The sequence below is a fragment of the Lissotriton vulgaris genome, chromosome 7 (genome assembly GCF_964263255.1).
Source record: "Lissotriton vulgaris chromosome 7, aLisVul1.2, whole genome shotgun sequence".
In the NCBI taxonomy this organism is placed as follows: Eukaryota; Metazoa; Chordata; class Amphibia; order Caudata; family Salamandridae; genus Lissotriton; species Lissotriton vulgaris.
In genome coordinates this window covers 1,063,471,850-1,063,495,102 of record NC_141695.1, presented here as the reverse complement: position 1 = coordinate 1,063,495,102, position 23,253 = coordinate 1,063,471,850, and the positions used below count along the sequence as shown (strand labels likewise).

The 23,253-nt window shown below is 45.3% G+C and overlaps 1 protein-coding gene across 1 annotated transcript in view; it reads right to left on the bottom strand.

Moving 5' to 3' along the window:
* Window positions 1-23,253, bottom strand: part of SLC25A48 (solute carrier family 25 member 48) — a 249,519-nt gene that overhangs the window by 15,931 nt on the left and 210,335 nt on the right. The window contains exon 7 of the mRNA XM_086931515.1: window positions 8,137-8,266. Within this exon, the coding sequence (XP_086787641.1) occupies window positions 8,144-8,266 (123 nt within the window). The 3' untranslated portion in view covers window positions 8,137-8,143. The remainder of the gene's footprint in view (window positions 1-8,136; window positions 8,267-23,253) is intronic.

The window sequence follows — 23,253 nt, the reverse complement described above, 5'->3', positions numbered from 1 at the left end:
ATTCAAGGACCAAAGAGACAGAAAAAAGAGCTGGTTCATCCGCAGCTGGATGATACCCATGCAGAATCCAAGCACTAATAGTTAGGGCAGGTCTACCCCATGCTGCCAAAAATTTGGATCCTGAGTGCCTCAAAGATGGGCAACAAGGTTTCTGATAGGACAAACAAGGCTGTAGGTTCTCCATCAACAAGTCAATGCTCACCTCCACTATAGTTAGGGACTGAAGTTCCCTCATTCAAAATAGAATTGAAGAAAGGAAATACTCCGAAGAGAAATTTAGAAGGACAATCTTGGCTGAACTCTGAGACCAATCATTGGCAGGGAGAAAATCCAAACAGAACACTTTCACAAAATCAGAAGAAGACGCTGAAATAACCTCCACTTCCACAACAATGATACCATGATGGACAGCACCTTGAAGCCAATACTGGAGGTCAAAGAACACCCATAGTCCAGGAACTCAGACAGCACTTTAACTGTGAGTGCTTCACCCAAAAAAAAGTGGAAACAGAATTAGTGGATGAAGTCAAGGAAAAGGCCTACAGATAAGAAGACCTGCTCCTTGAGGGGGAGTGATTCCAGACAGTCTTAACACTGCTCAAATAGAGAGATGTGAAATGGTCGTCTGGGGTCACAGGTGTTGGAGTGGGTGCTGGGGGGTGTGACAGCTCTGCCCATCTGTGAGGTCCCTGAGATGCATCTGTATGCTTACTCCAGGAAGGTGATGGAGAGAAGAGGTTTGGTAGGAAGTGCACAAGACTAGCCACAAAGTGGGTGTCTAACAATCAATCATTGCCAATGGAACTACAGAAAAATCCAAGAAGAGATTCTTGATCCCAGTGGAAAGGCCTCAAAAAATGAACAGACATCAATATACTAGGTGGCACATTAACTGACTCTGTGGTATCATGACCAGTGGAGGAGATGGAGGCAAAGGTAAGTCACAGTGCCACATCCTGGTACAGTAGAGCTATTCCAAAATTTTCCGGTCCAGCCTGGAACATAGAGATGATTCTTGATTTGAAGAATCTGCAGGTAGAACTATCCATCAGAAAGGGAGGAATCTGAGAAGCATGCATGTGATCAAAAGATATCAGTAGTATGTAGGCATGTCAAAGGCACAAAGAAGCATAATTGAGCAAAAACTTCAAAGTGGAAGACAAGGAGACTCCAGAGGCATGGCTAAGCATGGTGGAGAGCAGAAACACGGAGGTGAGGAACAGACAGGCTTCCATATCCCAGAGGTAACTAACCCTATAGGTAAAAAATCTGAAAGTTAAACCTTCTTACACATGTATGTAAGGAATGCTAGAGGGAGAATGTGAGTGGAATGTCAAGTTATAGGCATCACATACAGTGTATAACAAACTTAGTCATAGATTTAATAGGGAGAAAGTAAGAGAGAAATAAATTACGAGATTGAATGACACAAGGGTTATGGGTGTAAAAGAGATACCAGAGGAGATGGCAAGATAAAAAGGCATCAAACTCACAGATGGTAGGAAAGAAAGAACAAGACATCTAAAAGAGAGTTAAAGGGAGGAAGAGTGAGACAGCAGGAATAGACAGAGGGTAGCTAAGTACATCTGTGGAAGAAGGGTGAGCAGGCTAAACATTAGGACACTACAGGAAAGTGTAAACTTATAAACACAAGCTCATTTACAGCAGGTTTGAGGCAGTGAACCTGCCCATGTCTAAATCCTCCACCACCCTGCCATTTCCCTGTGATGACTCGCAACAATAATTACCCTTCGGTAAAAGGGCTTTGATCTTCATTTAAAAGATTATTAAGGAAAAACATATTTGGGTAACTAGAAACAACAAAGCTAAACAGAACAAACTGTGTACTATAGTTTTAGGAACAGATTTATTAAATATACTAGAATGGTATGGCATTCAGATTTATAGATAAAACACGTTCCCAACAAGCACTGGTAATCCCAAAAATTCTGGGTTGCATAGCAAAAGGGTGACACTGTTATTCCATGAATATGCAATTGTGGCCCTCCTATTCATGACATTAGCTCATGTAACAGATATTTAAAGTTATCTGGAGCCTGTCACAAAAAGTATGCATGGGGGTCGAATCGCATAAGCATTGGTGAATAATGAGAGTACTACTTCAGGTATGGTCTTTTACATACTCTTTAATGCTTTTGCAAATTGCCCCCTTTCCAACTCCCTATTAGTAAAAGTGGGAAGAAAGCACAGTCTTTCTATTTGTACCAATTGTATGAGTATTCCATGAATAATTATTCTCATTTTAGACGCTTTGGGACGACCGCTCAAAAGCATGTAATAGAACACAATTTGCTACCACAGGAGTACTAATTTGCTTCTTCCAAAATATGTTTGTGAATATGTTTATGTTTATGTTTACAGATTTCTAGAGTGCATGGCTGCCCGTAAGCGTCGCAGTGCTAATGATAGAATGAGTGAGGCAAGAAAGGAGGAATTCAGGGAACTGCCAGGTCTTCAACAGCTTACGAAAAGAAAGGAGGTTAGGCTGGGTGCGGATATTCATTGGAAGCGAATTCCGCAATTTGGAGGCATTGTAAGAGAAAAGGCGGCCTCCTGATCGCGCCCTTTTAATCCTAGGTATTGAAGTCAAATGACAATGTGTGGACAGAAGAGTTCTGTTGGTTTTATATGGAACAATAAGGTCTTTTAGGAGAGAGGGAGGCCTTACCATGCAGAATTTTGTGAGTGATGCATAGGGCCTTAAAATGTACTCTTTCAAGTATGGGAAGCCAATGAAGTGACCTAAGGGCTGGTTTAGCTGAACAACGGTTGTTGATGCCCGTGAGAAGCCGGGTGGCAGTATTTTGCACAGCTTGGAGTTTAGCCATCACATTCTTTGGAGCGCCGAGGTAAAGGGCATTACCATAGTCCAGTCTAGACAATATGAGGCCCTGAATCAATATCTTCCTGGACTGGGCGGGAGCAGAGGGAGAATTTTGCGGGAAGTACAAAGGAGGCCATATCAGGTTCTGGCAGTTTTCCTTGCTTGGGTGTTAAGCGTAAGGCCTTGGTCCAGCCAAATCCCCAAGCTTTTAATATCAGACTTTGGGACAGGGAGCGAACCCATACAAGGGGGCCACAAGGTTTCAGGGCGGAAGTGTGCCTGGTTGCCTATAACCAAAATCTCCGTCTTGTTGCTGTTAAGCTTAAGATGAGATCTGTCCATCCAGCTCGTAATATCTCCAAGACAGGAGTAAAGGTCGATGGAAGGGTGGTCCTGTTGACTTAGTGATACGACAAGCTGGGTGTCATCAGTGTAGGTCAAAAGCTTGACACCATATAGAGTGACAATTTTTTCAAGTGGGGACATGTACACATTGAAAAGCGTAGGGCTCAAGGATGAGCCCTGAGGGATGCCACAGTGTACTGAGGTTGTATTGGAGATTAAATTGCCCTCTGCCACCTGAAATGAACGGTTATATATAAAAGATTTCAGCCAGGGCAGTGCAAGTCCAGAGATACCCAGATCCCTAAGCCGGTGGACAAGCGTAAAATGATTCACGGTGTCGAAGGCCGCACTCAAATCCAGGAGGATCACTGCCACTGAACCCCCTGAATCTATGATCTTTCTGGCCTCTTCGACAACTGCAATCATGGTGGTCTCCGTACCCTGACCCGGGCGAAAGCCCTCTGCGAAGGTTTGAGTAGATCGCTTGATTCAAGGTAGTCAGATAGCTGGCGGTTGATGAATTTTTCTGCCACCTTGCTGACACCTGGCAAAAGGGAAATGGTCCGAAAATTGTTCAGTTCCAGAGGGTCAAGATTAGGTTTTTTGAGTAAAGCTTTGACTACAGCCTGTTTCCAGCTTGGGGGTACGGTGCCCTGTAAAAGGGAGGTATTAATCAGGTTCGCTATAGGGGTGAGGATTGTGGGTGCAACTAATATTAGGATATTCAATGGGGCTGGGTCTAGCGGAGAGCCGCTTTTAATTGACTGAAAAATTGGGGAAAGAGTGTCATATGTAATAGGAACAAACGTGTCCAATTTGGGCTCCGTTTGCTGTAGTACTAATATGGGCAGATCAGACGGGTCAACAGTATTATGCAGGTGGAGATGCTTCAAGATTTTTTGAATCTTCTGGTCGAAGAATTCAACTAGCTCATTGCAGCAATTGTCCGAGGGGGGTACAGGGCTGGGAAGATCCGGGGGTTTTTAGGAGCTTTTTCACAATTTGGAAAGTTTCTTTTGACAGGTTAGGGGAGGATCTAATCTTTTCTTCAAAGAATGCAGCTTGCGCCGATTTAAGGGCCTTTTTATAGTTTAGGATTGTGAGTTTTTATTCCTGCTTTTTAAGAGGATCAAAGTTCTTTCTCCAGGCCCTTTCAGACCTTTTACAAAGGTTTTTTGGGATACGGACATCCTTAGTGAACCAGGGCGAGGTGGTTTTGCCCCGTGGTTTGAGGGAAGGTTTTTTTGGGAGAACTATGTCCAGGGAGTTTTCGATCCACATAGTGAACATTGTGTCCGCTAATACAGGATCAGCCATGGAATTTGGAGAGGAAAGTTCCAGGATATGCTGCCATTTTTCTGGGTCCAATTTTGGCCATGGACGTGTGAGCCTACCGGGGGCTGAACTAGGCTGGGGAATGACCGGAATCCACCAGCTAAATGGTATGAGGAAGTGGTCTGACCATGCTACCGGGACAGGTGCCAGCACTATAAGATCAGAAATATTCGAAAAGATGGGATCCAAGAGATGCCCCAGAATGTGGGTTGATGATTTCCCAAATGGAGCTGATACGCCGCTAGGTCCAGTGACAATTTGGTAGCTACATTGTCTCCGTCCTTGTCAAAATGGATAATTAAGTCACCTAGAATCATGAAATTGGAGAGAGTACTAGCCAGAGCCAGTGACGTTTCCAGGAGTGCGCTACAAAATTGTCCAATAGCGCCTGGAGGTCGGTAAATAAGGATTCCAGAGAGAGATTTACACGGGGAAGCCTGAATTGCGAAGTGGACATTTTCACAATCAAGTATAGGGCTGCCGTGAAGCCGGCAGGAGAGATGCTCTTTATGTATTATGGCTATCCCCCCTCCCTTTCCCTTCGATCAGTCAAGATGTTGGATGAGGAACCCTGAAGGCAAAGTCTGAACGATATCCGGGCCAGAATCTGCATTCTGTCCATCATTTGTGTTTTTTGCAATTTCACCCCGAGTGGGCTGGGTATGCTCAGAGGTGAGTTCCAGGCTCTCCACATCACTGGAGTCAAGCTATCTAGGCTGAAGAAGGCTGATAGCCAGAAACCGGTCCTTGGATGCTTGATTCCGGTCTAGGAAAGACATGGCTTGGTAGTTCGGGCTGGACTGTTCCCATGAGGCACAGGGTCAAGGCTGATTTGCATATAGCCATTGTCTGACCTAGGGTGGTGTGGAGTGCAAAAAAACGATGGATTTAGGCCCAGATCTTTGTACTGGGGTGAATGTAAGACATTGTTCTGCATTCTGTCCATCAACTGTGTTTTTTGCAATTTTCACCCCGAGTGGGCTGGGTATGCTCAGACGTGAGTCCCAGGCTCTCCACATCACTGGAGTCAAGCTATCCAGGCTGAAGAAGGCTGATAGCCAGAAACCGGTCCTTGGATGCTTGATTCCGGTCTAGGAAAGACATGGCTTGGTAGTTCGGGCTGGACTGTTCCCATGAGGCACAGGGTCAAGGCTGATTTGCATATAGCCATTGTCTGACCTAGGGTGATGTGGAGTGCAAAAAAACGATGGATTTAGGCCCAGATCTTTGTACTGGGGTGAATGTAAGACATTGTTCTGCATTCTGTCCATCAACTGTGTTTTTCGCAATTTTCACCCCGAGTGGGCTGGGTATGCTCAGACGTGAGTCCCAGACTCTCCACATCACTGGAGTCAAGCTATCCAGGCTGAAGAAGGCTGATAGCCAGAAACCGGTCCTTGGATGCTTGATTCCGATCTAGGAAAGACATGGCTTGGTAGTTCGGGCTGGACTGTTCCCATGAGGGACAGGGTCAAGGCTGATTTGCATATAGCCATTGTCTGACCTAGGGTGGTGTGGAGTGTAAAAAAACGATGGATTTAGGCCCAGAACTTTGTACTGGGGTGAATGTAAGACATTGTTCTGCATTCTGTCCATCAACTGTGTTTTTTGCAGAATCTGGAGATAACCATGTTTCTGTCAGGAACAAAATCTCCAGCTTGTGGTCTTCAAGGAGTATATTAATTTCCTGTGCGTGTTTAGGCAGGGATCTGCAGTTTATCAAAGCCATGTTAAAAACAGTGTGAGGGGGGAGACAAGGCTCATCAATGGGGAGCGTATATGGGCAGTGGAGTCAATGATTACTTACGCCATCAATTATGACTGAATGGGCACAGGGGGATGAGGGAAGCTGTCTCAAATGGAGCAAGGAGTCCCTGGAATACTGGATGTGAGTGGTAGAGGGCAGGGTGCTGGGCCCTAAACCCGTTCTGGCGCGGACGAGCGCAGACGGGCTTACCTCTGGCGCACCTTCGGAGCGCCATCGTCGTGCCCGCTGCGCGAACGGATTGTAAGGGGCATTTTGTAGTGCGGGGGCCAAATAGCCCTGAGTACTAGCCAGCCAACCTCAAGTACACCCAAGATGGTGCCTGTGCAAATGATCTTGCGTGCCTAGTCCCACGTCCAAAGTGCCCCGATTCAGCCGTTTGGAATGGCGTAGAGCCCCAGGAAGAGCAAGTGTGGAGGTAGAGAAAAGAACAATATTTTAAAAGTAGTTGCGCAAAAACACAGCGTTCTGCAATTTTAAAAGTAGCACACAAGTTACAGCGTTCTAACAAATAAAGAAATAAAGAAATAAAATCCCTGTCTCCCGGCTTCCGCCTCAAGAGTCTCCAACACTATCACTAGGCCCCTATGTGTCTGTGGGGGTCTCCATATTGCGTGAGTATCAGTTACTTTCTAATAGTTGTCTCAGGACACTTCACAGAACAGCTTACTCTAGGAAGGAGCTCAGTTTTCTAAAAACATAGGGCCTAATGTTCGTACTATGCATTCGATATACGCCACAACTTGGGCATCCGACTTTTACCTAATGGATAATTTGTAGGTGAACCAACATATGTTCAAACATGTTGGTTCACAACATTCCTATTTGCTGGAGGTTGCAATTTGACCTGCCTCAATAATATGGATGAGGTAGGTCATAAATTGTGACACACTACAAATACTTGCCCTCTCAGTAATGGTAGTCTGCTGGGGTGAGCAGTCCTTCATGTCTTTAATTGCTTTTAAATAAATAAATCTTTTTTATTAAAAAATTGCCTGTTTTCTTTATAGGAAAACTGGATGCATTAAAAAAAATCAAAAGAAAAGTTTCAATGAACATTTTTTTTACAAGGAAGCATTTGGGTCCTAGGGATCACTGCCTCCTACTCCTAAAAATGTTTTTACAACATTGGCAAACGGGAAGGCCTCCCAGAGGGAGTGCTCCCATTTGAGAGTGGGTTTCCACCTCGTTTGAGGTTTCAGTACTCAATCATTGATTACCATTAATACATGCCATATGAAATCGTGAATTGAAAATTTGCAAATCTGTATGTAGTCGCAAATCCATTTTGCAATTTGGCAACAATTTACCAAATTTCTATTTGGGTTTTGAACATACCCAAACGTTATTTTGCCATCACAAAGGCTCTGAATTTGCGATTCAGAGTCTTTGCGACTGCAAAATTACTTTAAACATAAGGTCCTTATTTCATAGTAAGCAATGAGCAGCCATCTGAAAGTAGCGCTGGTGCATTCTCCATTTACTTGAACTGTACATGAATTGATAGCCTGTAGCCCAATGAGTATCCCATACAGTGAAAGTTAGTGAGCCATTCATCTCCCTAGGAGACTGAGAGAAATATAAAATGGGATGAATTTAAGATGAAAATTTAGACCGTAAAGTTGCATTTACATTTAAGTATATGTACCTCATGATACGAGAACCTAACGGTAGGTAATCACCAGCCTTTTTTTAACTTTAGGTATCAACATTTGCACAGGAAATTGAATCTGACACATTTTAAAATGGGTGATTGTTTCTGGGCAAAAAAACACTTTTATTAGTGAGCAGGTAAAAGTTAATTAACGGCAGTATCAAAACAATTGGAGATTTCCTTTATACCCACCTGCGTGTCAAGAATGCGGCTCAGCCTGATTTCTTCTCAGTGCCTTAAGGGAGAGCTCATAGGACAGAAACATGGCAGCGCTCATTGGAAATCCTCTTACTGCATTTACGGTAATACCCTTGCAAAATACCTGTTCAGAATATATGTATTTTCAAATATCAGAATGAAAGATTCTTAACATAAACATTTAACAGCCAAATTAATAAATGTGTTTGTACACTTAGATCATTGTATATTCTGCTGAGATGGAATCGAGCTTAGTCAACAGCACGAATGTCACTGAATTATTCATGACATAATAACGTTGTCATTTTAATATTATCCTTTCTATTGTCCACAAAAATACAAACGTATACAATAGTTGTATACCTTTTCATTTTAAGCCACACAGTTGTATCTTAGCGGTAAATGTAAAAAAAAGAAAAAGAAAATAACTCCAAAACCCCACACATAAATCATAGGAACCAACAACTTTGTAACAGTTGTATTAAACTTAGCTTTTTCATATATTGTGATATAACATTGATCCATATTGCATTTAATATAACGCCTTTTTATACTGGAAGGAAACCCTATATTTATATTGACTTCTGCTCCTGTTATCAAGACAAATATATGCAAGCCATCTATTTATAGTCCTTAGATGTAGCATATATGTAGCTTTCTTAAGTAACCAAAAATTGTGTCTGGGATCAGAAAACAATGGAAAGAATCCCATCAAGAGGCACTTACTTTCACCTAAGAATAATAAATAAATAATCAAAGGCCCTGATTAGCTAAAATCTTGCATATCTTGTTTAGAAATGGTCGAATCATAAGTCTTAAGTCCTAAGTCTTTATAAAATTTGACCCACAAAAAAAAGTTAACTTTCCATGGCAATAGCTAACACAATCCCACTATCAGACGACAGTTCGATAATAAGGTGTCAGATGACTTCTCAAGCATTCAACACCTTGTCATCCACACTAACAACTACCTCTCCCAAAAGACATTTGCAATGTTTTTTCAATGGAAAGTTATATTTGCTCCTGTAAATTATGTTTGCATAAATTATTCATGATTTCTGTGTCGGTATTTTTTTGCAACTCAAATTTTATGTAGCTCAAATTGGCTAACAGATGTGGAGGCCGGTCCTTTTCATATAACATTATGATGCTAACATTATATTAGTCATTACTCTCCATGATAAATCAAAGGCACCGATTTATTTTACATAGGTTTCACCTAAATTGTATCCCCTGTATGTTGGCTTATCCATTGGGAATCTATGCCTTACACGAGCTTGTCCATGCAATTGCTTGTCTACACAATCCAATTTGCAAATGCTTTTCTTTTTTAATCTTTATTTGAATCATCGTAAAAGATTCATATTCAATTATGCACAAATTTAACTTTAGGCAATGTAGTCCTGGGATGTTCCTTTTTAAAATCATTGCCTGATCACTTTATTTGTTAGTGTGTTCCATCTTTTTTATGCCTTTCTTGGAAGACTAGGACACTGCATAATAAATGAAAATGAATTCTACGCTTTTATTCTGTTTTTAATGGATGGTTTTAACAGGATATTTAAATGCTTTGTATAAACATGAATGCCATTGTTTTGTAGGCTGTGTGCTTTAATGATCTTATCGAGTAAGAATCAAATAAAGTGATTTGACTGACTAATTTGTCAACTAGTGGAAGAAACCTGTTTCCAAAGGAAATTGAGATGTCTCTAAACCAAGTTTCAGCTGGGCTCAAAAAGAGGCTTCAGACGTCCAAAATGTGCCTCGGGATTTAATGTGTTTTCATGTTAACACTAGGCTCTGCTCATGGTGGAGTCTTGATCACAAAGCTGGGTAGTGACAAAGAGTGTTTTAATGTTTGGGAGATTCAACATGGGCTCTTTGGTTGTGAAAGGGAGAGTGTTAAGGTGCCAGATCGGGAAATTTTATCTGAGAGAGCTGTGAGATTGCATGATGATAACATAACTGCATAGGATTCTAGTCAAGTCAAGTCAAGTCTTGCTTTATTCATGATAAAACACATAAAAGCATTTTCATACATAGAAATCCATTAAAAAAACGTGATTTGTGCTCCTTAAAAATAGAACTATAAACTTTTAAAAATACATCGGTTGAATCATAAGTTTAAAAATGTAAAAATATAGAAAACTAAAAATGCAGATGTTTTTATAGCACGTTATTTACAATAGTCTGCTTATAAGTTTTTGTCTAATGGACCATGACCACCCCAGGTATTTAGCAGTAGCTTTTAATATAGGCAATGACGAATTAGTGCGAATAATTCTTAAAGCTACCGCACTACTTGTCGTTCCTAGATTTTTGCACATGGGAGTTAGCCAAATACGTCTGGGTTCCAAGTATGATTTACATACAAATAAAAAATGACCAATAGTTTCATTATGCACTCCATAAGATGGACAAGTTTTAGTTGATAGGCCGCCCCACCTGCCAGTCAGAGATCTCAATGGGATAGCACCTGCTCTGATCTGGAAGAGCAACCACCTGTCCCTTGGGTTAGTGATAACGTCCCAATACAGTTCAAAATTGGGGAGGGACTTTGCTTCCAAGAATCTTCCCGCCATACACTCTGGGTTGGTTTAATTCCAGATTCGTCCTGCCACCTTGTCCCAATAGATCTTTTTGAGGACTTGTTTTGTTGGGAAAGACGCACTCTCGGGATTTTCCCATAATAAATGTAAACCAAGAAATCACAACATGTTTCTAAGTTATTTTAACCAACCTATTTTGTGGAAAACATCAGCTCTGATAACATCCTTAAACTCCTCAGCGTAATGTAAAAGTTCAGGTGTTGTCCAGAGTCTGCACCAGTACAGTACTGGGCGCAACCTTGCAAGGTCGACAACCGACTTCCTGCCCAGATCAAACTTAAGTGGTAACAAAGGAGACCCTTTAGGAAGACCAGTAATGAGTCTAAAAAACTTGTTTTCCGCAGTCTGTAATGGTTGCAGGTTCTCATAACACCATAATTCTGCACCATAAAGGGATGATCCGAGTGCTTTAGCCTCATACACCTGTAATGCTGGTTTAACCGGTTTTGTTAGGGATTTTCTATGTTCCGAACCCAATGCACCAGCTATTTGCTTATGTCTCACGGTTGTAATGTCAATGTGCTTGGTCCATCTTAGGTCATTAGATATGTGGATTCCCAAATATGTAAAAGCGTTTACCACCTCCAGATGCATTCCATTCATAACAGTTCGGGGGCTGAGGCTACGACGAGGATTAAAAACCATCAGTTTAGTTTTGGCCACGTTTATCTCCAAGCCATGGTCCTTGCAGAATTGATCATAAATAGATAAAGCGTGCTGTAAGCCACTCGGGGTTTTAGATAAAATCAAAGTGTCATCTGCAAACATTAAAATTGGTATTTTGGATCCAGCCAACGAAGGAGCGTCCACATTTGCAGCCAGCTTCCGGGCAACAACACCATTTATATTTAGCGTGAACAATGTAGGAGCCATTGAGCACCCTTGACGAACACCCCGTTCGACTGGGAATTCTGGGGTAACCATTCCATATCCTCCCCACTGGATCTTTGCAAAATTTGCCTTGTGGAGCCTTATCAACAGTGACAGAAGATCAAAAGGTAGGCCCAGGCTCCTCAACACCTGCCACAGCTTGGCCCTTGGTACCAAGTCAAAGGCAGCCTGCAAGTCAACAAAAGCTGCATACAGGCTGCCCTTGCCCAGAACCACGGTTTTCCACTGAAGCAAAGTGAAGCGGAAAACCTGATCCACCGTGCTGACCCGTTTTCGAAAATCTGCCTGGAATTGTGACATAGCGTTATTTTCCTCAGCCCACTCCAAAAGTCTGTTTACAACCACCCTGCCAATCACCTTTTGTATGGTGTCAATTAGGCTTATGGGCCTGTAGTTTCCTGGCAGAGATCTATCACCTTTTTTAAAGACAGGGATAATAACTGCCCCTTTCCATGACGCAGGGATATTGGCACCTTGGGCGACTGCATTAAGGAGGAGAAGAATATATTTGTTCCAGCGTTCTTTATCACTGATGAAAAGATCCACTGGAACACCATCCAGTCCCGGGGCTCTACCACTTGCCACTGTACTCAGGGCCATAATGACTTCTCTTTTATTGAATAGGTTACCTTCACAGTGGGAAGGGCCATGATCATCCAAAGAAATGTCAAGCAGGAGGGCGGCGTACTGGGGCCTAAAATATTCTACCCAGTCCTCTTGGGATACATTATTATTAGGTGACTCCGCTACACCCCCTTTACCCCACTTTATGATGTTCCAAAATAACCTAGAATCTTTTTTGTCACTTGCCTCCCTTAGCTCTTGCCAATGAAGCTCATCCCACAGTTTCTTGGCCTTGACTATACTTTTTTTGTAGTCTAAGCGGGCACAACGGATAGAGGCCAAATCCCTCCCTTTGAGCGCAGCTCCTAGAGCCAATCTAAAGGCCCTACACTCAGAATTGTACCACCTAGCCTGTTTTGGTTTACTTTCATTACTTTCTCTTATGTGGTTTTTGAAAGTGAGCCTTAAGTTTGAAAAAAGATTTTCATGGATTGTAGTCGCTAGGTTACTGCCTGGGTCTATTAGATTTAATTGCTCTAGGGATATTACTTCTTCATCGACCTGGGCATTGATAGTGTCGATAGTCTGCTGGCTAGTTTTCACATTTATCCATTTTAATCGGCGCATGTCATTGGTTGGCACAACCATGGGGACTTCATCCACTGTGTCTATCATTGCAGCACTAGTTGAGGACCACCACTTGTGCTCCACACACAGTGGATTATGGTCACTTTCTATTCTGGATCTAACCATCATGTCAACCACAGACCCCCATAGATTTAAGCTACATAGGACATAATCTATTCTGCTCCTATGCCTTCTATTGTCAAACATGTAAGCCCCTGCCTTGTCGCTTGGGGTCCTCCCATTCATTGCCCTCAGACTATTTTCATAACAAATGGCATTTAAGGCAATGATCCTCCGTCCACGAGTGATTGGCTTCAGATTTAATTTTGGGATGCCCCATTGACTGTCCTCGTCATCCCCAGAAAAGTCGTGTTGGATATCAAGCGGCTCAAAAGTCCTGTTTAGATCGCCCGCTATCACAACACTATTTTCCAGGGAATGGGTCTCGAGAAGGGAGCCCAAAGCTGCACAAACTTCTGACCTCCCTTTCTTGTTACCTCTGGCATAGACGTTATATATATCGAGCATACCCATAGAACCCAGATTTATTCTGATAAGTTGGATATCTCTGCTTTTAGTGTCGACTACTTTGATGGTCAGCTTTAAACACTGCCGCACTCAAATAGTAAGGCCACCCATTGGTCGACCCTTAGGGCCCTTAAGTGCTGGAATATGGTAGTTCAAATATCCCTCAGAAAAAGCGGGTTCACAAAGCCAGGTCTCCAGGAAGATACACAGATCAAAGGTATTTATAAAATTTTTCCAGTCTTGGGATTCCTGCTTATTTCCTAGCCCCACTAAGTTCCACTAGACTAATTTGCCTGTATCTACCCCAGTGGCCTAGGTGATTCCACTAGTAATGGGTAAAGTAGATGTTTCAAACACCCCAACAACATCTTTGCACGTAGTTGGATTGTACGAATCAGCAGATAAAGTCAACCCGCCATTTGTCCCAGATTTTAGCTTAGTATTCCGGCAATGCCTGGCACCCATTAACGGGACACCCACTAGCGAGGGTAGCCCCATACTTCCCTCTTAGGATTCTGGATATGAGTCAAAGTGTCAACTGCCTCGTGGAGCGGAGGCCCAATTGGTCATGGACAACAGTTCTGGCCTCAAAACCTTAACATTAAAGAAGGCTTTTGAGCTTCCTATTGTTATTTGCTGTTGCTCTCGCAACCTATTTTACCCAAATCTTTGATGCTGGTAAATTAATTGATCCTATGAAGCATAGACTATGAGACTATCTTGCAACCTATGCACATTTGTGCTATATACAGATGGTCCCATCAGAGCGCTTCTCGTCAAAAATCTTAAAAATAAATTAATACAAGCACAAATTCATCTGGTTCAGGAAGGTTAGTACTATGATAAATAAATAATATAAGTAATAGCATGCTGGTGGCTATTCTCGTTCAATTACAAACATGTCTTTAAACGATTCCACATATCTTAAACAACAGAGAGGAGTTTTGTGTGTCTAGCATGGATGCCAGCACAAACACTTACTTTTGTGCAGAATGCAGTCAATTCAAGATTGGTAAATTTGGTCATGGACTATTGATAAAAACAGTTTACTTTGTGTTGTAATAATTCTTATGTTCATCTTTTCCTGAGGTGTCAGTGGGTTCGTTGTGTCTGAAAGACCTGTCATATAATGATTACTGTTATGAGGTATTGGGCTTAGTCTTTGTTTACTATACTTCCATAATGTACTGCAGCAGTACTGTTGTATTTGTTTGCTATGTGCATATAGAGTGCAACAGAACCAGATATCCGTCATTCATTAGCAGTGCTCCATCCCCAACAAACTTGCAATTCATCTAGTGGTGAAGGAACTGCAAGGTTTCTGATGTCAGAGCTCCAGCTGGATCTGCCATGAAAAATACTTCACCCAGCAGGTCCTAAATCACAGGGCAGTCAGTTAACTGCAAGAGTCTCCCCAAGTTCTTTCAGCATGGGGAGGTATGCTGACCCGGGTAGTAAACAGTGAAATTTCCCTGACCAGAGAAAGAAAGTTTACTGCCCAACTGTGAAATTTTCGTTCACTTCTCAACAAAGATCTCATGTTTGGGGGTTTGTTACTGACCTGCAAAAAAGAATGCTGAGTGGACTAATGTAAAGTAATGTGAGGTTAATTTGCAGAGTGCTGTGTGTCACCGGTGAGGGTATTCAGGTGCTGAGTAGGTGAGAGTAGGTGTGTGTGGTGAGGGTGGGCCAGAGACAGGCAGTATCAATGGTCCAGCAAGAAGAAAAATTGAAAAGCTAGGTCTTCAGCTTAATGCATAATTAAGTGAGGAGGCCGATGTGTTGGGAAGGCTTGGTAGGAGAATGATTGACCTCCTGTTCTACACAATGGCAGATTGCTCAGTATTCAACAGTGAAGAAAGTGCATTCACCGATGTGGAAAATGCACATTCACCATACAGATCCCATGCCGACTACTATGGTTATGGTAAATGCATCACAACTAGGTGTAACTTTTATTTGTCAAGAGGTTACTTCATACTGTGGATCTAGGTAACACCTTGATCTAAATGACACTGACAACTGAAACATTAGCAGAGAGTTTTCTCAGTAACTGTTAGTCTGGTTGCACTCTTTCACACCAGTAGATAAGAACCTTTATATATGGACCTTCCGCAAGAGACCCATAAATACTAACACATACAGATAGGAGAAATGCTTGGACACATCGTTTGATAGTTACTATTTCATAATATGTTTTAATTGATGTTGAGTCCCTTGCTCACTTTGCCACTGGATTCAAGCAAGCCGGGCTAAAGGCGGCTGGAATGCCAAGAAACCGGTCTTCAGAAGCTTGTTTCCAGTCCAGGGAAGACATGGCTTGGCAGTTCGGGCTGGACTGTTACCATGAGGCACAGGGTCCTACTGATTTGCATATAGCCATGTCTGAACTGGGGTGGCAGAGTGGGCTAAAGAAAGAACGGCAATGGATTAAACCCAGATCTTTTGACTGGGTGTAAGTGTTTGATTGATTCAGATGCTCCGTCCATCACCACCCCCTTTTGTACTGCTTTGGGCCGCCATAAGTGTGGCAGGGTATGCTCAGACGTGAGTCCATTGCTCACTTTGCCACTGGATTCAAGCAAGCCGGGCTGATGATGGCTGGAATGCCAGAAACCGATCCTCCAAAGCTTGTTTCTGGTCCAGGGAAGACATGGCTTGGCAGTTCTGGCTGGACTGTTCCCATGAGGCACAGGGTCAGACTGACTTGCATATAGCCATGTCTGAACTGGGGTGGCAGAGTGGGCTAAAGAACGGTGATGGATCAAACCCAGATCTTTTGACTGGGTGTGAGTGTTTGATTGATTCAGATGCTCCGTCCATCACCACCCCCTTTTGTACCGCTTTTGGCCACCATATGTGTGGCAGGGTATGCTCAGACGTGAGTCCCTTGCTCACTTTGCCACTGGATTCAAGCAAGCCGGGCTGAAGACGGCTGGAATGCCAGAAACCGGTCCTCGGAAGCTTGTTTCCGGTCCAGGGAAGACATGGCTTGGCAGTTCGGGCTGGACTGTTCCCATGAGGCACAGGGTCAGACTGATTTGGATATAGCCATGTCCGAACTGGGGTGGCAGTGTGGGCTAAAGAACGGTGATGGATCAAACCCAGATCTTTTGACTGGGTGTGAGTGTTTGATTAATTCAGATGCTCCGTCCATCACCACCCCCTTTTGTACTGCTTTGGGCCGCCATAAGTGTGGCAGGGTATGCTCAGACGTGAGTCCCTTGCTCACTTTGCCACTGGATTCAAGCAAGCCGGGCTGAGGACGGCAGGAATGCCACAAACCGGTCCTCGGAAGCTTGTTTCCGGTCCAGGGAAGACATGGCTTGGCAGTTCGGGCTGGACTGTTCCCATGAGGCACAGTGTCAGACTGATTTGCATATAGCTATGTCTGAACTGGGTTGGCAGAGTGGGCTAAAGAACGGTGATGGATCAAACCCAGATCTTTTGACAGTGTGTGAGTGTTTGATTGATTCAGATGCTCTGTCCATCACCACCCCCTTTTGTACCCCATCCATTTTAAATGCAGCATTTCACCAGGGTACATGTACACAATGGGGGGATTGACAAGTGCTCACACCATTGCATTACATTGTCATAGTAACCAGGGCATCTCATACCTCACATGGCCTAAACAACTTTATTTACCATGGGGGAGAAAAAATTTGGGGGGAAATGGGCCAAGTCCAACAGGTATTTAGAGAGAGAGAGATGAACCAGCCTAGTGTGTCGACCATCGGGTTATGGGGACTGGGGGACACCTGGCCCTCCATTATGGCAGAGTAAAGAAAGGATCACTTCCATCCCACACTCAGGCAGTAAAGCAAGCATGGAAAGCAACCAACAGAAGACTCAATGGCACAACAAACTCACAGCGGAAACCCCACTATAGGAAATTGAAAGCCTGAGAGAAGTGAACAAGTTGCGTACACACACAAGATGGCTCACAGTAGGGATAGACAAACTGGGAGAGGGGGGAAAATGGTACCATTCAGTGAACTGCAGTCCAAATACGAGCTAACGCAGGGAAAGATCTTCAGTGACTGGCAGCTGAAACACGCCTTGAAATTCCATCTCAGACTTCGGTCCAAGGCACACACTCCCCCGGGCATCTCAGCGGTGCTCTGCTTTGCCCATAAGCCAGCCCCTCTCCTTAGCAGGGCTTAATACTTCCCTGGTCCATCTTCCAGCAGACGCATGGTGATTGTGTTTTTTGATATTGTAATTTACTCTGTATTTTGTATTATTGTTGTTTTTGTTTCTGTTCCCCCTCATCTCCCCTCCTTTTCCCGCTGCAACTGACCCCTCCCCCTACCTCCCCTCTCCCGCCTCCCAGCTCCTCCCCCTCCCCTGCATCATGGCACCGCTGCAGGGGAGCGCGTGTGAGTCCTGAGACTTTGGTCCAAGGCACACAGTCCCTCCTGGTAGCTCAGCAGTGCTCTGCTTCACCTAGAAGCCAGCCCCTCTCCTTGGCACGGTTCAATGCTTCCCTGGTCCATCTTCCAGCAAGAGCATGGTGATTGTGTTTTTTGATATTGTAATTTCCTCTGTATTTTGTATTTGTTACCTCAAGCCTATGTTCCTTAAATATTCCATGTATACCACCGGTAACGCCATGAGGCTTCTTTTTTCACTTTCAAGCCCTGATATATGTTTTTTTACTGCCACTTTTATTCTGAAATCTGTTAGAGCTAGACTTAGTATGGTTTTCCCGTAAATTTATGTGCAGTGACCCCCACACCATGTGACAAGGCTATCCCTGTTTATCATTTTGTGAATCATGTATATGTAATGTTTTTAACTGTATACTTTTATGATGTTTTTTAAACATTCGAATAAAGTTATAAACTGAAACTGAGTCCTGAGACTTTGGTCCAAGGCACACACTCCCCCCTGGTAGCTCAGCAGTGCTCTGCTTCACCTAGAAGCCAGCCCCTCTCCTTGGCACGGTTCAATGCTTCCCTGGTCCATCTTCCAGCAAGAGCATGGTGATTGTGTTTTTTGATATTGTAATTTCCTCTGTATTTTGTATTATTGTTGTTTTAGTTTATGTTTCCCCTTGTCTCCCCTCCTTTTCCCGCCGCCACTGACTCCTCCTCCTACCACCCCGCTCCCGCCTCCCAGGTCCTCCCCCCTCCCTTACTTCATTGCCGAAGGCGTGCCCAAGGCAAGCCCGTCTGTGCCCGTCCATGCCTAGAGAGCATCCAGCGCCAGACCCCCTGGCCCCCACGAACGCCACGACACACGACGCCGCTACAACACCAACACCCTCCGCGAACTCAACACCAGCCCATCATCAATCTGATTCCAGGCCAGCCCGAAACTCACCCACGGACCCTTCACCTGCCGAAGCTGTAGCTTCACAAGCCGCCGAACACCTGCACATCCTACCCCACCCGTCAGAGCAGAACACATCCACCTCAAATGCATACTACTCAACACCCGCTCCGTCCACAAGCATGCCATCGAATTCTGGGATCTACTCATCTCAGCCTCCTAACAGAGACATGGATGAACCCCTACTCAGCACCCGGCATCGCCATAGCCATCCCTGATGGCTACAAGATTACCAGCAGGGACCTCACCAACAGACCAGGAGGAGGAATCGCCATTGTCTACAGAAACACCTTCAGAGTCTTGACCTACACAGCGGACACCTCCAGCACCGCCAAACACCTGCACTTCCAGATCCACACTGACCCCAACACTTCCCTCAGAGGAACACTTGTTTACAGACCCCACGGACCCCAGCCACAGTTCATCGACGCCATTTCCGACATTGTCAGCACGCACGCGCTTGCTTCCACAGAATACATCTTCCTCGGAGACCTGAACTTCCACCTCGAGAAAACCTACAATAGCAAATCCGTTGCTCTGCTCAACAACCTCGCCAACCTCGGACTCCAACAGCTCGTCATGACCCACACCATTGGACACTTGCTCAACCAGATCCTCTCCGCCAGCAGCCACGTCTCCTTCAGCCACATCACCGAACTCCATTGGACCGACCATCGCTGCGTCCACTTCACATTCAAGAAACCCACCTCGCACCACCACCCGCAACGGTTCCCCTACTGCAGCTGGAACAAGGTCACTGAAGACCAGCTCATCACCACCCTCGCCCGAAACCCACCAAGGGACACCACCGACACAGCCATCCGCAACCTAAGGCAACAGATCGACGTCTGCACCAACACTCTTGCCCCGATCAAAAAAACCTCAAACAGACGCACCAACAGAAAGGCCAGTTGGGTCACCACTGACCTCCAGGAATCCAAGCAGACTTGCTGAAGACTCGAGAAAAAGTGGCACCACGAACAGACACCGGACAACCACACAGCCCTAAAGAACGCCAGCCGCAAGCACCACCAACTCATCCGAGCCACCAAAAGGACCTCCGTCAAGGAACACATCGACAACAACGCACACAACAGCAAAGAGCTCTTCAACATCATGAAAGAACTCTCCAAACCCAGCTCCAGCTCCAACGACATCCCTCCGTCGCAAGACCTATGCGACTGCCTAGCCACCTTCTTTCACCGCAAGATCACAGGCAACCACGACAGCTTCGAAACCCAGACCCTCCCTACAGGCGCCGACACCGCAGACTCACTACGCCCCAGCCTCACCAACCGTGTGATCTCCTGGACCCACGTCAATGACAAAGACACCATCAAGACCATGAACTCCATCCACTACGGCTCATCATCCGACTCCTGCCCTCACCACATCTTCAAGAAAACAAACCACAACATCGCTCCCCAATTCTGGAAGATCATCAAAAGCTCCTTTGAGACGGCCACCTTCCTGGAAAGCTAGAAGCACGCTGAGATCAACTCACTACTCAAAAAACCCACAGCAGACCCAAAGGACCTCAATCACTTCCGGACCATTTCCCTGCTTCTGTTCCCGGCGAATGTCATCCAAAAGATCGTCAACAGGCAACTGACCCACTTCCTCAAGGAGAACAACATACTGGACCCGTCCCAATCTGGATTCCGCAGCAATCACAGCACCAAAACCGCCCTCATCACTGCCACAGACGACATCAGGACCCTACTGGACAATGACGAAACTGCGGCCATCTTCCTCCTGGACCTCTCGGCCACCTTCAACACCGTCTGACACCACACCCTATGCACACACCTACATGATTCAGGACTACGCAACAAAGCCCTGGACTGGACCACCTCCATCCTCACCGACAGAAACCCAGAGGGTCCGCCTCCCCCATTCCATTCTGAAGCTACCAATATCATCTGCGGCGTGCCCCAAGGATCATCCCTCAGCCCTTCCCTTTTTAACTTCTACATGGCACCGTTCGCCAACATCGTCCGCTCGCACTACCTCAACATCGTCTCCTACACCGGCAACACACAGCTGATCCTCTCACTCACTAAGAACACCGCCACCACCAAAACCAACCTTCACGAAGGAATGAAGGCCGTCGCCAACTGGATGCAGAACAGCCGCCTGAAACGTAACTCAGACAAGACAGAGGTCCTCATCCTCGGCTCCACCCCCTCCACCTGGAACGACTCCTGGTATCCAGATGCCCTGGGAGCTGCACCCACACCCACCGACCACGCACGCAACCTGGGGTTCATCCTGGATTCATCACTCCCTATGTCCCAACAAGTCAACTCCGCCTCCTCCTCCTACTTCAACACCCTCCACATGCTCCGCAAGATCTACAGATGGATCCCCACCGAAACCAGAAGGACGGTCACCCAGGCCCTCATCAGCAGCAGACTGGACTACGGCAACACCCTCTATGCAGGACCCACGGCCAAACTCCAGAAAAGACTCCAATACATACAGAATGCGTCTGCAAGCCTTAACCTCGACATACACCACCACACCCACATCACCTCCCACCTGAAAGACCTGCACTGGCTCCCAGTCAACAAGAGGATCACCTTCAAGCTCCTCACCCACGCTCACAAAGCACTCCACAACGCAGGACCAGCATACCTCCACAAACGTCTCACCTTCTACACCCTGAACCGCCAGCTTCGCTCTGCCGACCTCACTCTCGCCATCGTCCCACACATCTACAGGACCTCCACCGGCAGCAGATCCTTCTCCTACCTCGCCGCCAAAACATGGACTACCCTCCCCACACAGCTGCGACAAACCCAGGACCAGTTGACCTTCAGGAGACTTCTCAAGACATGGCTGTTCAAGCAGTAGCTGCACCTCGCCCCAGCGCCTTGAGACCCTCACGGGTGATTAGTGCACTCTACAAATGATTGATTGATTGCCAGAGGGCGAACAGATCTCAGAGTTCTCCCCTATGGAGGGCCGATTGCTCCTAGACCCTATGCCTCCCAAGGCAGTCTCACTAATGTATAAAAAAAATTAAACAATAAACCAGATAATCTAACCCCTCTCAGAGAGACCTGGACGAAAATGTGGGTCCCTTGCAATGGAGTGAGGCATTAAATACAAGAGGGGTACCAGGCTGTTCCTAAAGGAGTGCTAGTTTGGTCGGAGTCAGGTTAGGGATGCTGTAGGGCAACGTGGGGTACCGACAAACAGGCATCCATTTTGTTGGATGTAATCGCCTCACACACCCTTGCAAGTGTCATGCTTCATCATCGGCAATGCTCCTCGTGGGGTCGGCGGTGCAATGCCCAATGGGCAACACCTCAAAGAGGGGCTCTTTGGCAGAGATCTTTTTCCAACTGCTGTATGGGTGAAGTGCGGGTGAAGGGACAGGAGATTGTAGACGTGGAAGTGGTGTAAAATGGGGGCAAGGGTACCAGGATCAATTTTATTCTTTCTGGAGGTCCCTTGGCTCCAATTAAAATTTGAACAAGGACTAGACTTGTAGTGAAATAATGTACCCTAGTACAAGGCTAACCTGGTATGTGACTAGGTCGACATGTTTCTCGCCTGTTTGTCAATTTGACTGGCGATTCATCAGGACCAGTGTCTAACTATGTTGTTTAAAAGACAATTATCTACAGTATGGCTGTTCCACTATTTTGCATTGTCAAAATCAGGGGAAGTCGTGTACCTGTGTTGCGCTCTGTGTTCCTGGATGGGGGAAGCAAAAAAGAGAAAGCAATTCACACAGTGTAAACTAACCTGTAACAAGGTGGGTGACCTGATAGCACTCGGTGTTCCATGCCTGTGATTGTGTTACTAGCATGTGATTAAAACAATAATAAGTCATCCATGGTGAGCACAGTGCACAGCATGCTCATGTGGAAAGACATCATTAAGAACGAAGCAGCAGTATTCAATTTACAACATAAGTTATTATAGGCACTCACCTATCAGGTAATGGTATGCTACAACAACAGTTGAGAAGTGTGGCTCACTGGTTAGAGCAGGCAGCCCCTGAAGCAGAGGTCAGACCTGGGACCAGGGTTCAATTCCCGACGCAGCAGGGTCTTGAGCTCAAATGTCCATGGACTCGATAATTCTCGCTTCGGTGCCTGACCTAATCGTGGGTTCACACTCTGCAACTCTGGGCATTAAGCTTGCTTAATCTCCACAACGGCCCCCGCGGCGGGATGCCTGGCTTTCACCTTGGGGATGCCCTGTAGGGACTATCTCACAGGGAAAAGCCAGGATGGGTTCCCAAGGCAAGCGCTTAGAGACCCCTGGGTGATAAGCACTATATAAATCCAATATACAATACAATACAATACCCGGCGGGTAGAACAGCGGGTGACCCTCATAGTGGACAGGCTGGTTGATAGTTGGAGTGAGGCATTGCAGAGCCCCAGAAAAATAGCCATATGAGCACAATTCTGCCTTGTGCAGCTTCGGATATTATATAGGTCAAAACTCTCCAGGTCTAAAGTTCACAAGATGGGCTGTAGTGATTTGTCTGATTGCATCAGGGGCGGCGACAACACAGGCATGTTTTGCCACACAC